General features: G+C 35.1%; 1 protein-coding gene across 1 annotated transcript in view; it reads left to right on the top strand.

Moving 5' to 3' along the window:
• CNBD1 (cyclic nucleotide binding domain containing 1) overlaps positions 1–13,000 on the top strand; it is a gene marked incomplete at both ends in the record, with an annotated part of 312,854 nt that overhangs the window by 271,063 nt on the left and 28,791 nt on the right. Inside the window, one exon of the mRNA XM_080938558.1 lies at positions 6,973–7,040. Coding sequence (XP_080794684.1) covers positions 6,973–7,040 — 68 coding nt within the window. The remainder of the gene's footprint in view (positions 1–6,972; positions 7,041–13,000) is intronic.

Here is a 13,000-nt window from a genome sequence, read left to right as displayed (position 1 = left end):
GTTTGGCATTCCAATGTTTGCTGTTATGGAAGAGCTGGGTTCTGGTGTTGCCAGGTTGTCTTGGTTTCCTTGGGATATACTCTTTCGCTTTTCTCTTGCCATCTTGTTTTCAGTGATATGTTCTTGCCTTTCCCTTGTATCTGGTCTGTGTCCCTGGATCTCCACTGGTCCAGGTGGCAGATGGGCTGAACCCTGTTCTGCACCCCAAAGTCGCCGGGTGGAAGCAGAGGTTCCATGCTGTGTTCCTGGTCCCTGGATCAGACAGGGCAGGAGCACGCTTTCTGTGTACACTCTGCAGAGCTCTCTCTGCTCCCTGGCTGCCCAGATCTCCTACTCACCAGTCTTTAAAACTTTAGGAACTGCTGGTCCAGGTGGCAGATGGGCTGAGCCCTGTTCTGTTCCCCAAAGTTCCTGAGGCTTGTCTTTAACAAAAAAAAAAAAAAAATGGCTGCATCTAGAGAATATCATACTGAGTGAGATAACCCAGTCACAAAAGAACAGACATAATATGCAGTCACTGATATTGGGATGCTAACCCCAGAGGCTCACACTGCCCCAGAAACAACTCACAGACTGTGTGAAGTCCAAGAAAAAAAGAAAAAAAAAAACCAAAAAAAAAAAAAAAAAAGTTGAATTAGTAAACCTATAATAATTTTGGTCATATGTAGAAATGTGTATTTTTGATTCATTAGATATAATTTCATTTCTATTTATTTGTTTCTTCTATGCAATATTCATTCATTAAAGGTTATTATATCATGGTTAAAAAAAGAGATCAAAAAAAAAATCTTACTAGTTACAATGAGCATAAAGTACATGTAAAACAAGATGCAACCTGGAATTAGTCAATGTTTTCTTGGTTTGTAAAGATTAAGCACAATGGTTTTCCATTTTCTTTCTTTTTTTTTTTTTTGGCCTTTGTTTTTTCTTGAACTTCAGATAGTCTGTGAGTTGTTTCTGGGGTGTTCTGAGCTTTCTAGGGTTACTATCCAATTATCAGTGACTGCATATTATGTCTGTCCTTTTTTGACTGGGTTATCTCACTCAGGATGATATTCTCTAGATGCGTCCATTTTCTTAAGAATTTCATAAAGTAATTCTTTCTGAAAGCTGAGTTTTACTCCATTGTGTAAATAAACCACAATATTTTATAAATTATTAAATGCAATATCATGATATAGATATTGGAAAGTTGACGTATAAGAACAATTATGTATAAATATTGGTAGCCTGTATTATGAGAGATGATATTTCTATTTAGAATAGACAACAAACCACAGAATCAAACCAATGTTTTTGCAACTTTGATTGTCTTATGTTAACTCATAATAACAGAAGCAGCATCTTAATTAAACTAAAGCATCTATCTTAACTTTATATCAAGTTGGATAGTCCCTTTTCCAGAGACGCCAAGTTATCATTTCACAAATTGTTACAAGATCAAGTACAGTGTGTAGTTAAATAATTCACTTACTTCATAAATTCTCTAATAATCACATTAAACCCCAAAAATCCTGTAGGGTGACATTTAGTGCTTTAATACTCAGGATTGAATTTGAAGCATCTCTATTTGTTTCTTATTTCAGAAAATGTCATCTCTGTATCTTAAAAACCCAAAATGTTTATTCAGGGATCTAATTAGTGTAGGTATATGCTTTCAATCTTATTCAATATAAACTATAAATTAAATATATAAACTATAAATTCAATATAAAATATAAGTTTTATTGGTATGGAAAAACTCAGCATCATTTCTAGCAAAGAAGATACTGATAATTTCATGAATCACAACAGTGTATGGGCTGTACTTGGAACTGTCACATTACATGTTACAGAAGAGGAAAGGAAGAATGAAGAGTGAGCAAGTAATGAGAAGGAAATAAATATGGTTAAAATTTCAGAGATCAGAGTTCCCAGTGTAGACAGGTAGAGGCCTTGGTCATTGTTGGTTTTCATATTCATTTTGCATTAGGCCATACCCTACGAGTCTGTAACATTATTTTTTTGTTTTTGTTGTTTTTGTTAAATATTTTTACTTTACCTTCTGATGTCTCATAATTGTAATTGTCTCAGCTTGAGCATTACAGACTTAAGTGTTCCTGTTAGGCTGGTGTGTGCGTGTGTGTGTGTGTGCGTGTGTGTGTGCGTGTGTGTGTGTGTGTGTGTGTGTGTATGGAAATACACACACACACACACACACACACACATATGTCTGTCATTGTTTTTGAATCTTATATTGTCATTGAAATATGTATTTTGTGTGTTTGTGTTGTATATATAGCTACATGTGTATGTATGGATTCTAATGAGGAATATACATATGCATAAAGAAGTAATTTTTTTCTGTCAACTTCTGGTGCTCTGCAGCTTATCTTTTGATACAGTATCTCTCATTGCTTTTGCACTAAACAAATTAGCTAATCTGACTGGTAATTGATTCCCATGGATCTTTCTCTGCCCTTCCCTCAGGTTCCTATTTAAATGTTATTCTGGGGACTAAACTCAAGTCCTAATGCTTGCATACCAAACATTCTACCAGTTATGCTTGATCTACAGAATGATCTTTGAGTCCCAGAAATTCTTAGGCAAATGGATGGAATTAGAAGCTAACACTCTGCGTGTGGTAACCCAGTCACAAAAAAAATACTGATGGTCTGCACTCACTGATAACTGAATACTAGCCCAAAAAGCTTAGAATGGCCAAAACAAAAACAAAAACAAAAACAAAACAAAAACAATTCACAGAACTTATGAAGCTCAAAAAGAATGTGGATGCCTCACAAAATATTCAAGGAAGGAAATACAAGGCCAAAGAGAAGAGCAGGGATTAAAGATAAGATTATCCAGAGACTGCCTCACCTGGGAATCCATCCCATATGCAGCCACCAAAGCCAAGCACTGTTGCTGATGTCAAGAAGTGCTTACTAGCAAGAGCCAGATAAGGATACCTCCTCAAAGGTTCTGCCAGATCCATACTGATACAGATGAGGATGCTTGCAGCTAACCATCAGACTGAACACGGGGACCACAATGAGGAGCTAGAAAAAGGACTGAAGGAGCAAAAAGGACCTAGAACCCCATGGGAAGAACAACATTACCAACCAACCAAACTGTCCAGAGCTCCCTGGGACTAAAACACTAACCAATGAGTATATAAAGATAGATCCAGGTCTCCAGTTGTATATTTAGCCAAAGAAAGCATTCTCTGGCATCAATGGGAGAAGAGGCATTTGGCCCAGTGAAGGCTCATTTTCCCAGTGTAGGGGAATGCCAATGTGCTGAGGTGGGAGAGGGAGCACCCGCATGGAAGAAAGTGGAAGGGTAGAGAGGGTGAAAGTGGAGAGAAAAGGGATAATATTTGAAACGTGAATACAGAGAATATCCAATAAACTTGATATCTTCTAGGAATTTGGTCTCTGAGAGTATATTTATTCAATAGTTTTGGAGTCATGATTTTATTTCTTGTGACATTTCATTGCTTTATTTTTTTATGTGTCTTAGTTTATGTTTGACATTTGTGCATCTACTCGTTTGTCTGTCTCTTTTGATTTTGATTGCAGATCTGCTCAGTCGATATGCTTCTGTTTACTCTCTCTTCAGTCCCACTCACGGAGTGAGGTTTGCTCCATCAACAACAGTAAACAAGTCATACCACATATAGAAATACACTTAAATTTGGCTCGAGGCCACTCTATTAATTATGGTCATAAAAAGGCAAATAGAAAAATACCTAACAACATGTGATAGAGTTTAAATTCTATACACAATGAACACAATTTTACAAACCTCCAATTACTGCAGAGACATGCCGAAGTCAATGAGTTCACCTGATTTATTTATTGATTCCCAAGCTAGCCAGGGTTATAGTGTGAGAGCGTGCCTCATAATAGGAATAAAATAAAAACTTGTAGAGCAATTTTAATCCAGCAATTTGGCTACTTGGGTAATAGATTACATCTAAATATTCGATCTGCTGGAATGCAGACAGACTGTTAGTATATACCTTTAATCCCAAACAATGATGTTTAATTGAGAGCAAACAGATTACTAAATCAGAGAAATATTTGACAGCATGATTCACAGTAAGTCCAACTCTCAAAAGAATAGATAGTAAAAATTGGCTACTTAAGGAACAGAGTGGACTAGATAAGAGGCAGTTTTAAAGACAGGTTGCAGGTGAAGACAGAATGAACCAGAGAGCCAGAAGTTTAGTACAAACAACCAGAGTTAGTCTGAGGCCAAGCAGAGCAATTGAGTCTCAAGCCAAGAGAAGCCAGTGTGAGTCAGTGAACTTCAATGGGAGTTTGAGCCACAAAAACTGAGTTGAACCAGCTACCCAGATCTCAGAAAGATCTAAAATGTGTGAGCTTATCCAGAAATAAACTTCCAAGAAGACAATTACATCTAAGGAATAAGAGTTACATTTATAAAAGCTCTGTAAGGAAAATAGGGAAATAATCTGTAAACTAGATAGAGAATGGCTCAGGGCAAAGAGAAGTGAAACATAATTAAATGAAAAGAAAACAAGAATGGTAGGCAGAAGTATCAAATTCTATAGAATTTGAAATTTTAAAAATAATTATTAAATTCATGGTTAATTTTTTCTTGCTTCTGGTTAACAATGGTCCATGACTTATCTTTGCATGAATGAGCTACCCTTCTATTCTTACTGTCCTGTGGCTTGTCAGCGTCTAGCTCTTGTTCCTGCTATTTGCAGCAGCCTCCCTAACCTTTTCCTTATCTTGGGGCCATAGCAGGCTTAACTAAAGTTCGTAAGCCCATTCCTTGACCTTAAGGCAGTTCAGTTATTTTTTAAAGGTTCATTCAGTTATATTAAAAATATTCTTCTTGTTTTTGAAAATAGATTTTTTTTTCCTCATGGAATACATCCTGATCATGTTTTTTTCTTCCTCTAATCTTCCCATTTCTCCAAATTTCTCCTCTTGCTCAGATCTACGTTCTCTCTGATTTTCATTAGAGAACAAACATGTTTCTAAGGTATTATAATAATAAATAAAATAAGCTTTAATAAAATAAATCAAATTAGTACACCAGAGTTAGAAAAGATAAACCAACAAAAGCAAAAAAATCTATGGGAAGCAATAAGTATCAGAGACCCACTTGTCTGCACACAGAGAGGACCCATAAACACACCTTGCCCAGACTTGATGTGAAGGTTTGTGCCTGGTTTTATTGTATCTTGTGCTGTGTTCAGCTGACATCCCTGAGAGTCCGACTTGTTTTTCTGTGTCAGGTAAGGGGATGTCACCTCAGATTGGAGGGAAGAGAATCTGTGTTTGGGATGTATTTTATGAGAGATGAGTAAATAAAAGTTAAGCAACAACAACAATAAATCTACTAAATAGGAAACCTAAAAATAGGTTTTTCCTCTATAAGGTGCCCTACCACTGCTCTGCAAATAATGATGTGATCCTCTTTCTGTGTGGACATAGCTGCTGGATTTGGCGCATTAGAGGGAGTACTGCCCCTTTCTTGCCTCAGTTCTGTTTTTGACTTGATTTACTATAGAGTTGACTAGGTGAAGCTGTCTCGCTTTATTTGTTCCCTGTCTGCCCACACCCACATATACCCCTCATCTATGTTATTCTTACCATCCATGCACACTTTCTTCGTTGTTTCCTTTTAAGACAATATCTTACTCTGTATCCTAAGATGCCCAGCCACTCACCCTATTAGTCTACATACTTTATTTTTTTATTAGATACTCTCTGTGTTTACATTTGAAATTTTATCCCTTTTCTCCACCCCGCTCCCATCACCTTTCCCCTTACACTCCCTCCTAATCATCTTCTTCACCCCATTGCCTTGACATTCCCCTACCTTGGAAAAACGTGCCCTCCCTGGACCAAAGGCCTCATCTCACATTGATGCCATCCACTGCTATCTTCAGCTACATATGCAACTGAAGCCATGGGTCTTTCACTGTGTGCTCAGTGGTTGGTGTTTTTGTCCATGGGAGTTTTGGAGGGTTTGGTCAGTAGATAATGTTGTTCTTCCCATGAAGTTGCAACCCCTTTCAGCTCCTTCAGTCCTTTCTTTAGCACCTTCAGTGGGATCCTGGTGTTCAGTCCAATGGTTAGCTCTAAACATGCTCAGATGTATCTGTATGACTCTGACAGAATCCATGAGGAGGCATCTCTATAGGCATAAGAAATATCTTTCCTTGGTTCCTGTGAATAGTCATGTTACCAATATTATCTGTTGCCCACTTTCTTTTCCATGCACCTTGGGCATTATTTTCTTTCCAGTGTGTATTTCTGAAGCCTTTACTCTTTTTTGTCTTCAGAAGAAACCTCCTCTTTCAATGAAAAATATTGACTGGCAGCTTCAGTAGGTTACACAGTAGTAGATTCTAGCCCATCAGAATACATTTGTTTTTATTTTATACCTTCAAAATTGCCTATGTGTGAACCACAGAGAGAAGCTAGCCATTCTGAACTGCTTTTGTGTTTTAGAATCAAGACTTTGCCAAATATCAGCAATCATATTTCCTTTTAACTTTCATTGGCAACATATTCTACTCTATTTGTAGTATAAATATTAATAACTTTGCTTTAATCTCACAAACCCATGCATCTGAAAGATAAATTGTATGTTTCCTCTTACTTTGGGTTACCTGTCTTTAGCGTAAGAACATGGAATCCCTTTAAATAATAAAAACTAATATTTTCTTACTCTGTCATGGAAATAATTCTTCTAAGAGTATGTCAAAAATATTAATTTTGATTATGCTTTTGTACCCTATAAAAACGAGACTGAATCATTTATGCTCCAGTTCTGTGAGATGATGTGGTTTTCTGTGCATGTGATTTAGGATGAGTTAATACATCAGTTTTATTATTGAAGAAAATTCAATTTTGTCATTTATTTTGACATAATGAAGAATGATTGAGTCTTGTCTTTTTCCTTATTTATGATAATGTTATTGTTATTTAACTTATTTTTCTGTAGCATTGGACCCAGTGACTAAGGAGCTTATGATTCAAACATCAAAACCAACGTTCGGGCATCTGAGAGAAGTAAGACAAATTTTCATACTAAAGTAAATATCATTAGTTACAGAAACTAAAAGCTGATAATTATTTCTGACGCTCTAATGCCTAAAGTAATTATAATGTGGCATATATTTTGTTTGTTTCCATTAACTATATTTTATTGACCATTTGACTTTGACATTTTTCTTTTCTTAGTCTATGACAGCCTATTTTTTCCTATAATTACTTATTTTTTTTTTGATCATTTTTATTGGATACTATATGTATTTACAATTGAAATGTTAACCCCATTCCCCCTCTCTCATTCCCTCTCCTCCCTACCCCTGCTTCCATAAAGATGCTCCCTCTCTCAACCACCCCCTCCCATCTCAGTGCCTTGGCATTCTCCTACACTTGGGAAATGAGCCTTCACTGGACCAAAGGCTTTTCCGCCTATTTATGCCTGACAATGCGATCCTCTGCTGCATATGTGGCTTGAGCCATGAGTCCGTTCATGTGTACCCATTGGTTGATATTTTAGTCCCTGGGAGCTCTTGGTGGTTTAATTGGTTGATATAGTTGTTCTTTCCATGCATGGGTTTGGAAAACAACATTATAAGAAACTTAAAAAAAGTATTTGTGGTGATTTATCCACTTATGTGTCCACCTTTACTGTGGTAACATTTTATAGCATGACTATTCAGGCTGCAAAATCTACTATGCAAAATCTACTTCAGCAATGTTGTATTTGTAGGTAGCCTTACTTTGAAGATTTTTACATTTTAAAGAAGTATTCTAAACTTAAGCAGATACATCAAAGATGTGGTTGATTTTTGTTCGGGGGTTTTTGCTCTAAGTTACATGTTTTATGTGAATAACACACACACACATACACACACCCACCCACACACACACACAGACACACACACACACACACACACACACACACACACACACACACATATATATATATATATATATATATATATATACACATACAAACTCACACTCACACATACATAGTACGTTAATCTGTATTAAATTGTATCTTTATTGTGCTTGTAGAGGACATAGAGGCATATATATATATATATATATTATATAAATGTATAAATGTAACATGAGAAAATGGTAGAAAAGTCAAAAGACAAGGGAAGTTATTTTGATGGCTTAGCTTTATAAGATCTTAGAGGGCTAGCAATGACTAAAGTGACTTTTAAAATGTTGACTTGTTCATAATATGGTCCTAAGTGACAACCTCCTCTCTCAAAAGTTTTAGTGAAATCCATTAGCTACTATGTGATGCTTGCAAGTTCATTATCATTGGAGTTAGTCATATGCTAAGCTCTTTCAAGATGAAACTTTGATGAGAACATAAGTTTCTCTCCTCCCTTTAAAGAAATGAAATCTGTATTAAATTTTGAAAATTTCTCTCATATTTGAAAAGTGAAGTAAAACATTCAGTTGATTTTGGGTTAAGTCAAAATGATGTGATAAGATGAAAATATTTCAACTTCATGTTTTCTCAATAATAGGCCATGATGCTAGCTGAAATATCACATTCAGGAAGTGACATTGTAAGATGAGTGTTTAAAGTTTGATGGTTCCTGTTAGCACCATTATTAAATGCAAAGTTCTGGCACATAATTCTCCTTCTGCCTATATAAGTACAGCATTGTCTGACTGAGTAGTAAAAGATGCAAGACTGAAACAGAGGGAAAATGATATATTTTACAGCTGTGACATCAGCCTAGTACAGGAAACAATATTTCACAGGAGATGTGTGGAAGAGTCTCTTTATTTAGGAGTAGAGCCTCAATTTGGAGTCAGTGGTACCCTGAGAACCATAGGTAAATCTTAGGGGAAAAACAACCACAACAATATATCTACATAATAATGCATTTTTATCATATAAGAATATATTATTATGTCTATATTATATACATTCAAGAAAAGGCACAATTCTTTTAATGTAGGAAATGTGTAACATTTTCCCAGATTGACAACGATAGGAAAGACTTGAAGAGACTGGGTATCTAGCTGGGAATGCAATGTGGATTTTTCTTTCCACCTTTGCTGGCAATATGGCGTATCTGATCTATTGGGAGGATCAGACATTTTCAAGATAGTTAAAGACAATAACATAGATTAAGGAGAACATTTTAGGTTGGAAATTTGTACAGAAAGGGATTTAGAAGAAGTCTCTAATTAAAATATTTCATGTATTTTCAGGATAAGGTTTGAAGTAACTTCCTTTCCCCTCAAAATTTTTGCGTGCTCATTAATGATTGTTCTTCAGATAGATTATTTTTAAATGCTGAGTAGAAAAATGTGCCAAGCCCATCTTCCAATTTGGTAGAGACAAGCCTGGATTCTGCACTCTAAGCCGTCCATATCTGTGCTCAACGCAAACAAATATAACAAAACTGTTTACTATGGCAACGTATTAGTAATCATGCACTCATCTTTAATTCTGTCTTCATCACTATGCTCTTTTATAACAGCTATGAAACTACTAAAATTTTCCATTCCTTGGGGCATCTATTCGGGTACTTCACAAAAGCTAGCATCATTTTGTTGACTCTATTCTAACACAGTCAAAATGTAGAGAACAAATGATATGCCTAAGTAGCATACATCTGTAAGTTTGATACACTTTATTTGCACTGATACGCATTTTCCCACAGACTTGAAAGTCTTTTTACTTATTTACCCTAAATAAATTTTATACATAGCTTATTTGCCTTCATAACTAGAAGCTCATTTATAGCCAAATGTCTTTCTGTGTTGGTAAGGGGAAGACCAACTTGTGTATACATCCCATTCTAAGTCAGCATTCCAAGGTGTAACCTGAATTGCTATATATTTTTACCTGTCAACTGATCTGAAAATAGATATAGACTATTGTTTGTGGTGTGATGTGAAGGTCCTTCTTAATAACTCTCCTGTGATTGTTCCCACTAAATACAATACCACAATTGCTATAAATCAAATGATTAAATGTACAAACATAAGATTTCTGTTGTATTTGCTTTATATTCATATTCTTTATATTTATATTGATGAGTGTGATGCCTTAACTTTTCTATAATTTTTTCCTGATTGGCCAAGCTAATCATCCTACTTTGCTCTTTTTTTGTTCTTACATTATCAATTTTCTTTTCATTTTTTGAATTAACATTTCGTTAGTAGTATTAATTAACTTATTGACATCCACAAAATAACCTACTATGATAGATTTTCACATTTAAAAATAATATTTATAATTTCAAAATTTTATAAAAATATAGTTACAATACTCCCTCTACCCCTTCTTTACGTATAAACTCTGTTTTACTGCCTCATATCAATTCCATTTCCCATTTCCACTCATTTTGAAGTTGATAGTCACTTTACTTGCTTGGTTTGGTTTCATATATGTGCATATATGTATGACTATGTAAATACAGCTCTCTAAGTATGTTTAGTATTATTGTGAATTCATGGATTCAGCATTTTTATTGCATAACCAATAGGGGACTCATGCTTGGGACACACTATCTCTTTCAATAGGTATTAGTTATTCATTATTCTTAGTCTAGCACTGAGACCCATTTCAATCTTTGGTTTTCAATAGTCTTATTTTGCTTTGCATACACATGCTTTCTGGATTTTTTTCTCTTCCGGTTATATGCTTCTAATTTGAGTTGGTAAACTTCATTTGGTTTTAGAGATTTATTTTTTAGCTCATGTAAACATTTTCTATGAAAATGAAGGCAAAACATACAGAAACTTATGGGAAACAATGAAAGCACTGCTAAGAGAAAAAGTCAGAGTGCCTTCACAAACAAATTGGAAAGATCTCATACTAATACTTTTATAGCATACCCAAAAATTCTAGAATATAAAGAAGCTAACACACCCAAGGATAATTGATGGCAGGAAATAGTCAAACTCAGGGCTGAAACCAATCGAGTAATACAAAGAGAACAATACAATGAATCAACACATTCAAAAGCTAGGTATTTGAGCAAATCAACGAGATAAAAAAAATCCTTAGCCAAAATAACTAAAAGATTCAGAGAGATTATCCAAATTTTAAAAGTCAGAAATGAATAGGGAGACATAAGAACAGAAACTGAAGAAATTCAGAAAAGCATTAGGTCTTAAGCAAAAGCCTATGCTAAACAAAACTGGAAAATCTAAATGAAATGGATGATGTTGCAGATAGATGCCACATACCAAAGCAAAGTCAAGATCAGGCAACTATGAAAACAGTCCCATAACTCCTAGGGAAAGAAAAGTTGTCATTAAAACTCTTCCCTCACCACATACAAAAGCTCAGAGCCAGATGGTTTTAGTGAAGAATTCTACCAGATTTTCAAAAGGCAATACCAACATCCCTTTATTAAACTAGTCTACAAAGTAGAAGTAGACAGAACACTACCTAATGCATTTTATGAGGCCACAGTTACTCTGATACTTAAATTACACAAAGACACAATAAAGAGAAATTTAGAGCCATTTCACTTATTAACATTGACACAAAAATATACAATAAAATCATTGCAAACTGAATCCAAGTACACACCAACAACATCTTTTACCATGATCAAATAGGCTTCATTACAGGGGTGCAGAGATGGTCCAAATTATAAATATCCATCAATATACTCAACTATATGATCAAACTGAATATAAGAGTCACATGATCATTTCATTAGATGCTTGCTGAAAATGTCTTAAGCAAAAATTTAACATCTTTTCTTTTTAAAACTCTTGGAGAGATCAGAAATACAAGGCACATACTTAAACTTAATAAAACTAGTGTACATCAAGCCAATAGACAATACCAAATTAAACAGAGAGAAACTTGAAGTAACCCCACTAAAATCAGAGACAAGACAAGGCTGCCTATTCTTTATCATTTTCAGTATAATTCTTGAAGTTCTAGTATAGCAATTATACATCAAAAGGAGATCAAGAGGATACGGATTGGAAAGGAAGAAGTCAACATATCATTCTTCATGGGTAATGTAATTGTATAAAACTGTCACTCAAAAATTCTACCAGAGAACCCATACAGCTGATAAGCACAATTAAGCAAAATGGCTGGTTCCAATGTAAAGTCAAAGGTGTTAGTAGCATTTTACACAAATGATACAAGATTTGAGAAAGATACTAAGGGAACAACATCCATAACAGTAGCCACAAGTAGTATAAAATATCTTGGGGTAACTCTAGTCAAGCAAGGGAAAGACCTGCATGACAAAAACCTCAAGTGTCTGAAGAAAGAAATCAAAGACCTCGGAAGATTTAAAAATCTCCCATGTACATGGATCAATATGGTTAACATAGCAAAAATTCAGTACAGATTCAATGAAATAGCCATAAAAATTCCAACACAAATGACATGGAAAGAGCAATTGTAAATCTCATATGGAAAACACAAACCCAGGACAGTGTAAACAGTTCTCAACAATAACAGAACTTCCAGGGGAATCAACATCTGTGACCTCAAGCCGTACTACAAAGCAATAGTGATTTTAAAAAAATGCAGGAAATTTGCATTGAGGCAGACAGGTGATCAGTAAAATGCAATTGAAGACACAGAAACAAACCCACACAACTATTGACACTTGATGTTTGACAATGAAAGCAAAACTATACTGTAGTAAAAGGAAAACATCTTCAAGAAATCATTCTAGTCTAATTGGTGATATGCTTATAGAAGAGTGCAAAATGATCCTTATATACCATTTTGCACAAAGCTCAAGTACATGTGGTTTAAGAACCTCAACATGAAACTACAGATAGTGAATCTCAAAGAAGAGAGAGTGGGAAATAATCTTGAATGCATTGGCACAGTAAAAAAACTTCCTGAACAAAAAGAACACCAGTGGCTCAGACTTTGAGATCACATTTGAGAAACTTTTGAAACTGAAAAGATTTTTTTAAGGCAAAAAACTCTGACAAACATGTAACCACAGATTAGGAAAAGATATTCACTGATTTTACACGTAACA

The sequence above is a fragment of the Micromys minutus genome (genome assembly GCF_963924665.1).
Source record: "Micromys minutus genome assembly, chromosome: 26".
Taxonomy (NCBI): Eukaryota; Metazoa; Chordata; class Mammalia; order Rodentia; family Muridae; genus Micromys; species Micromys minutus.
The sequence above is the reverse complement of the archived record's forward strand: the minus strand, read 5'-3'. Positions and strand labels throughout refer to the sequence as shown.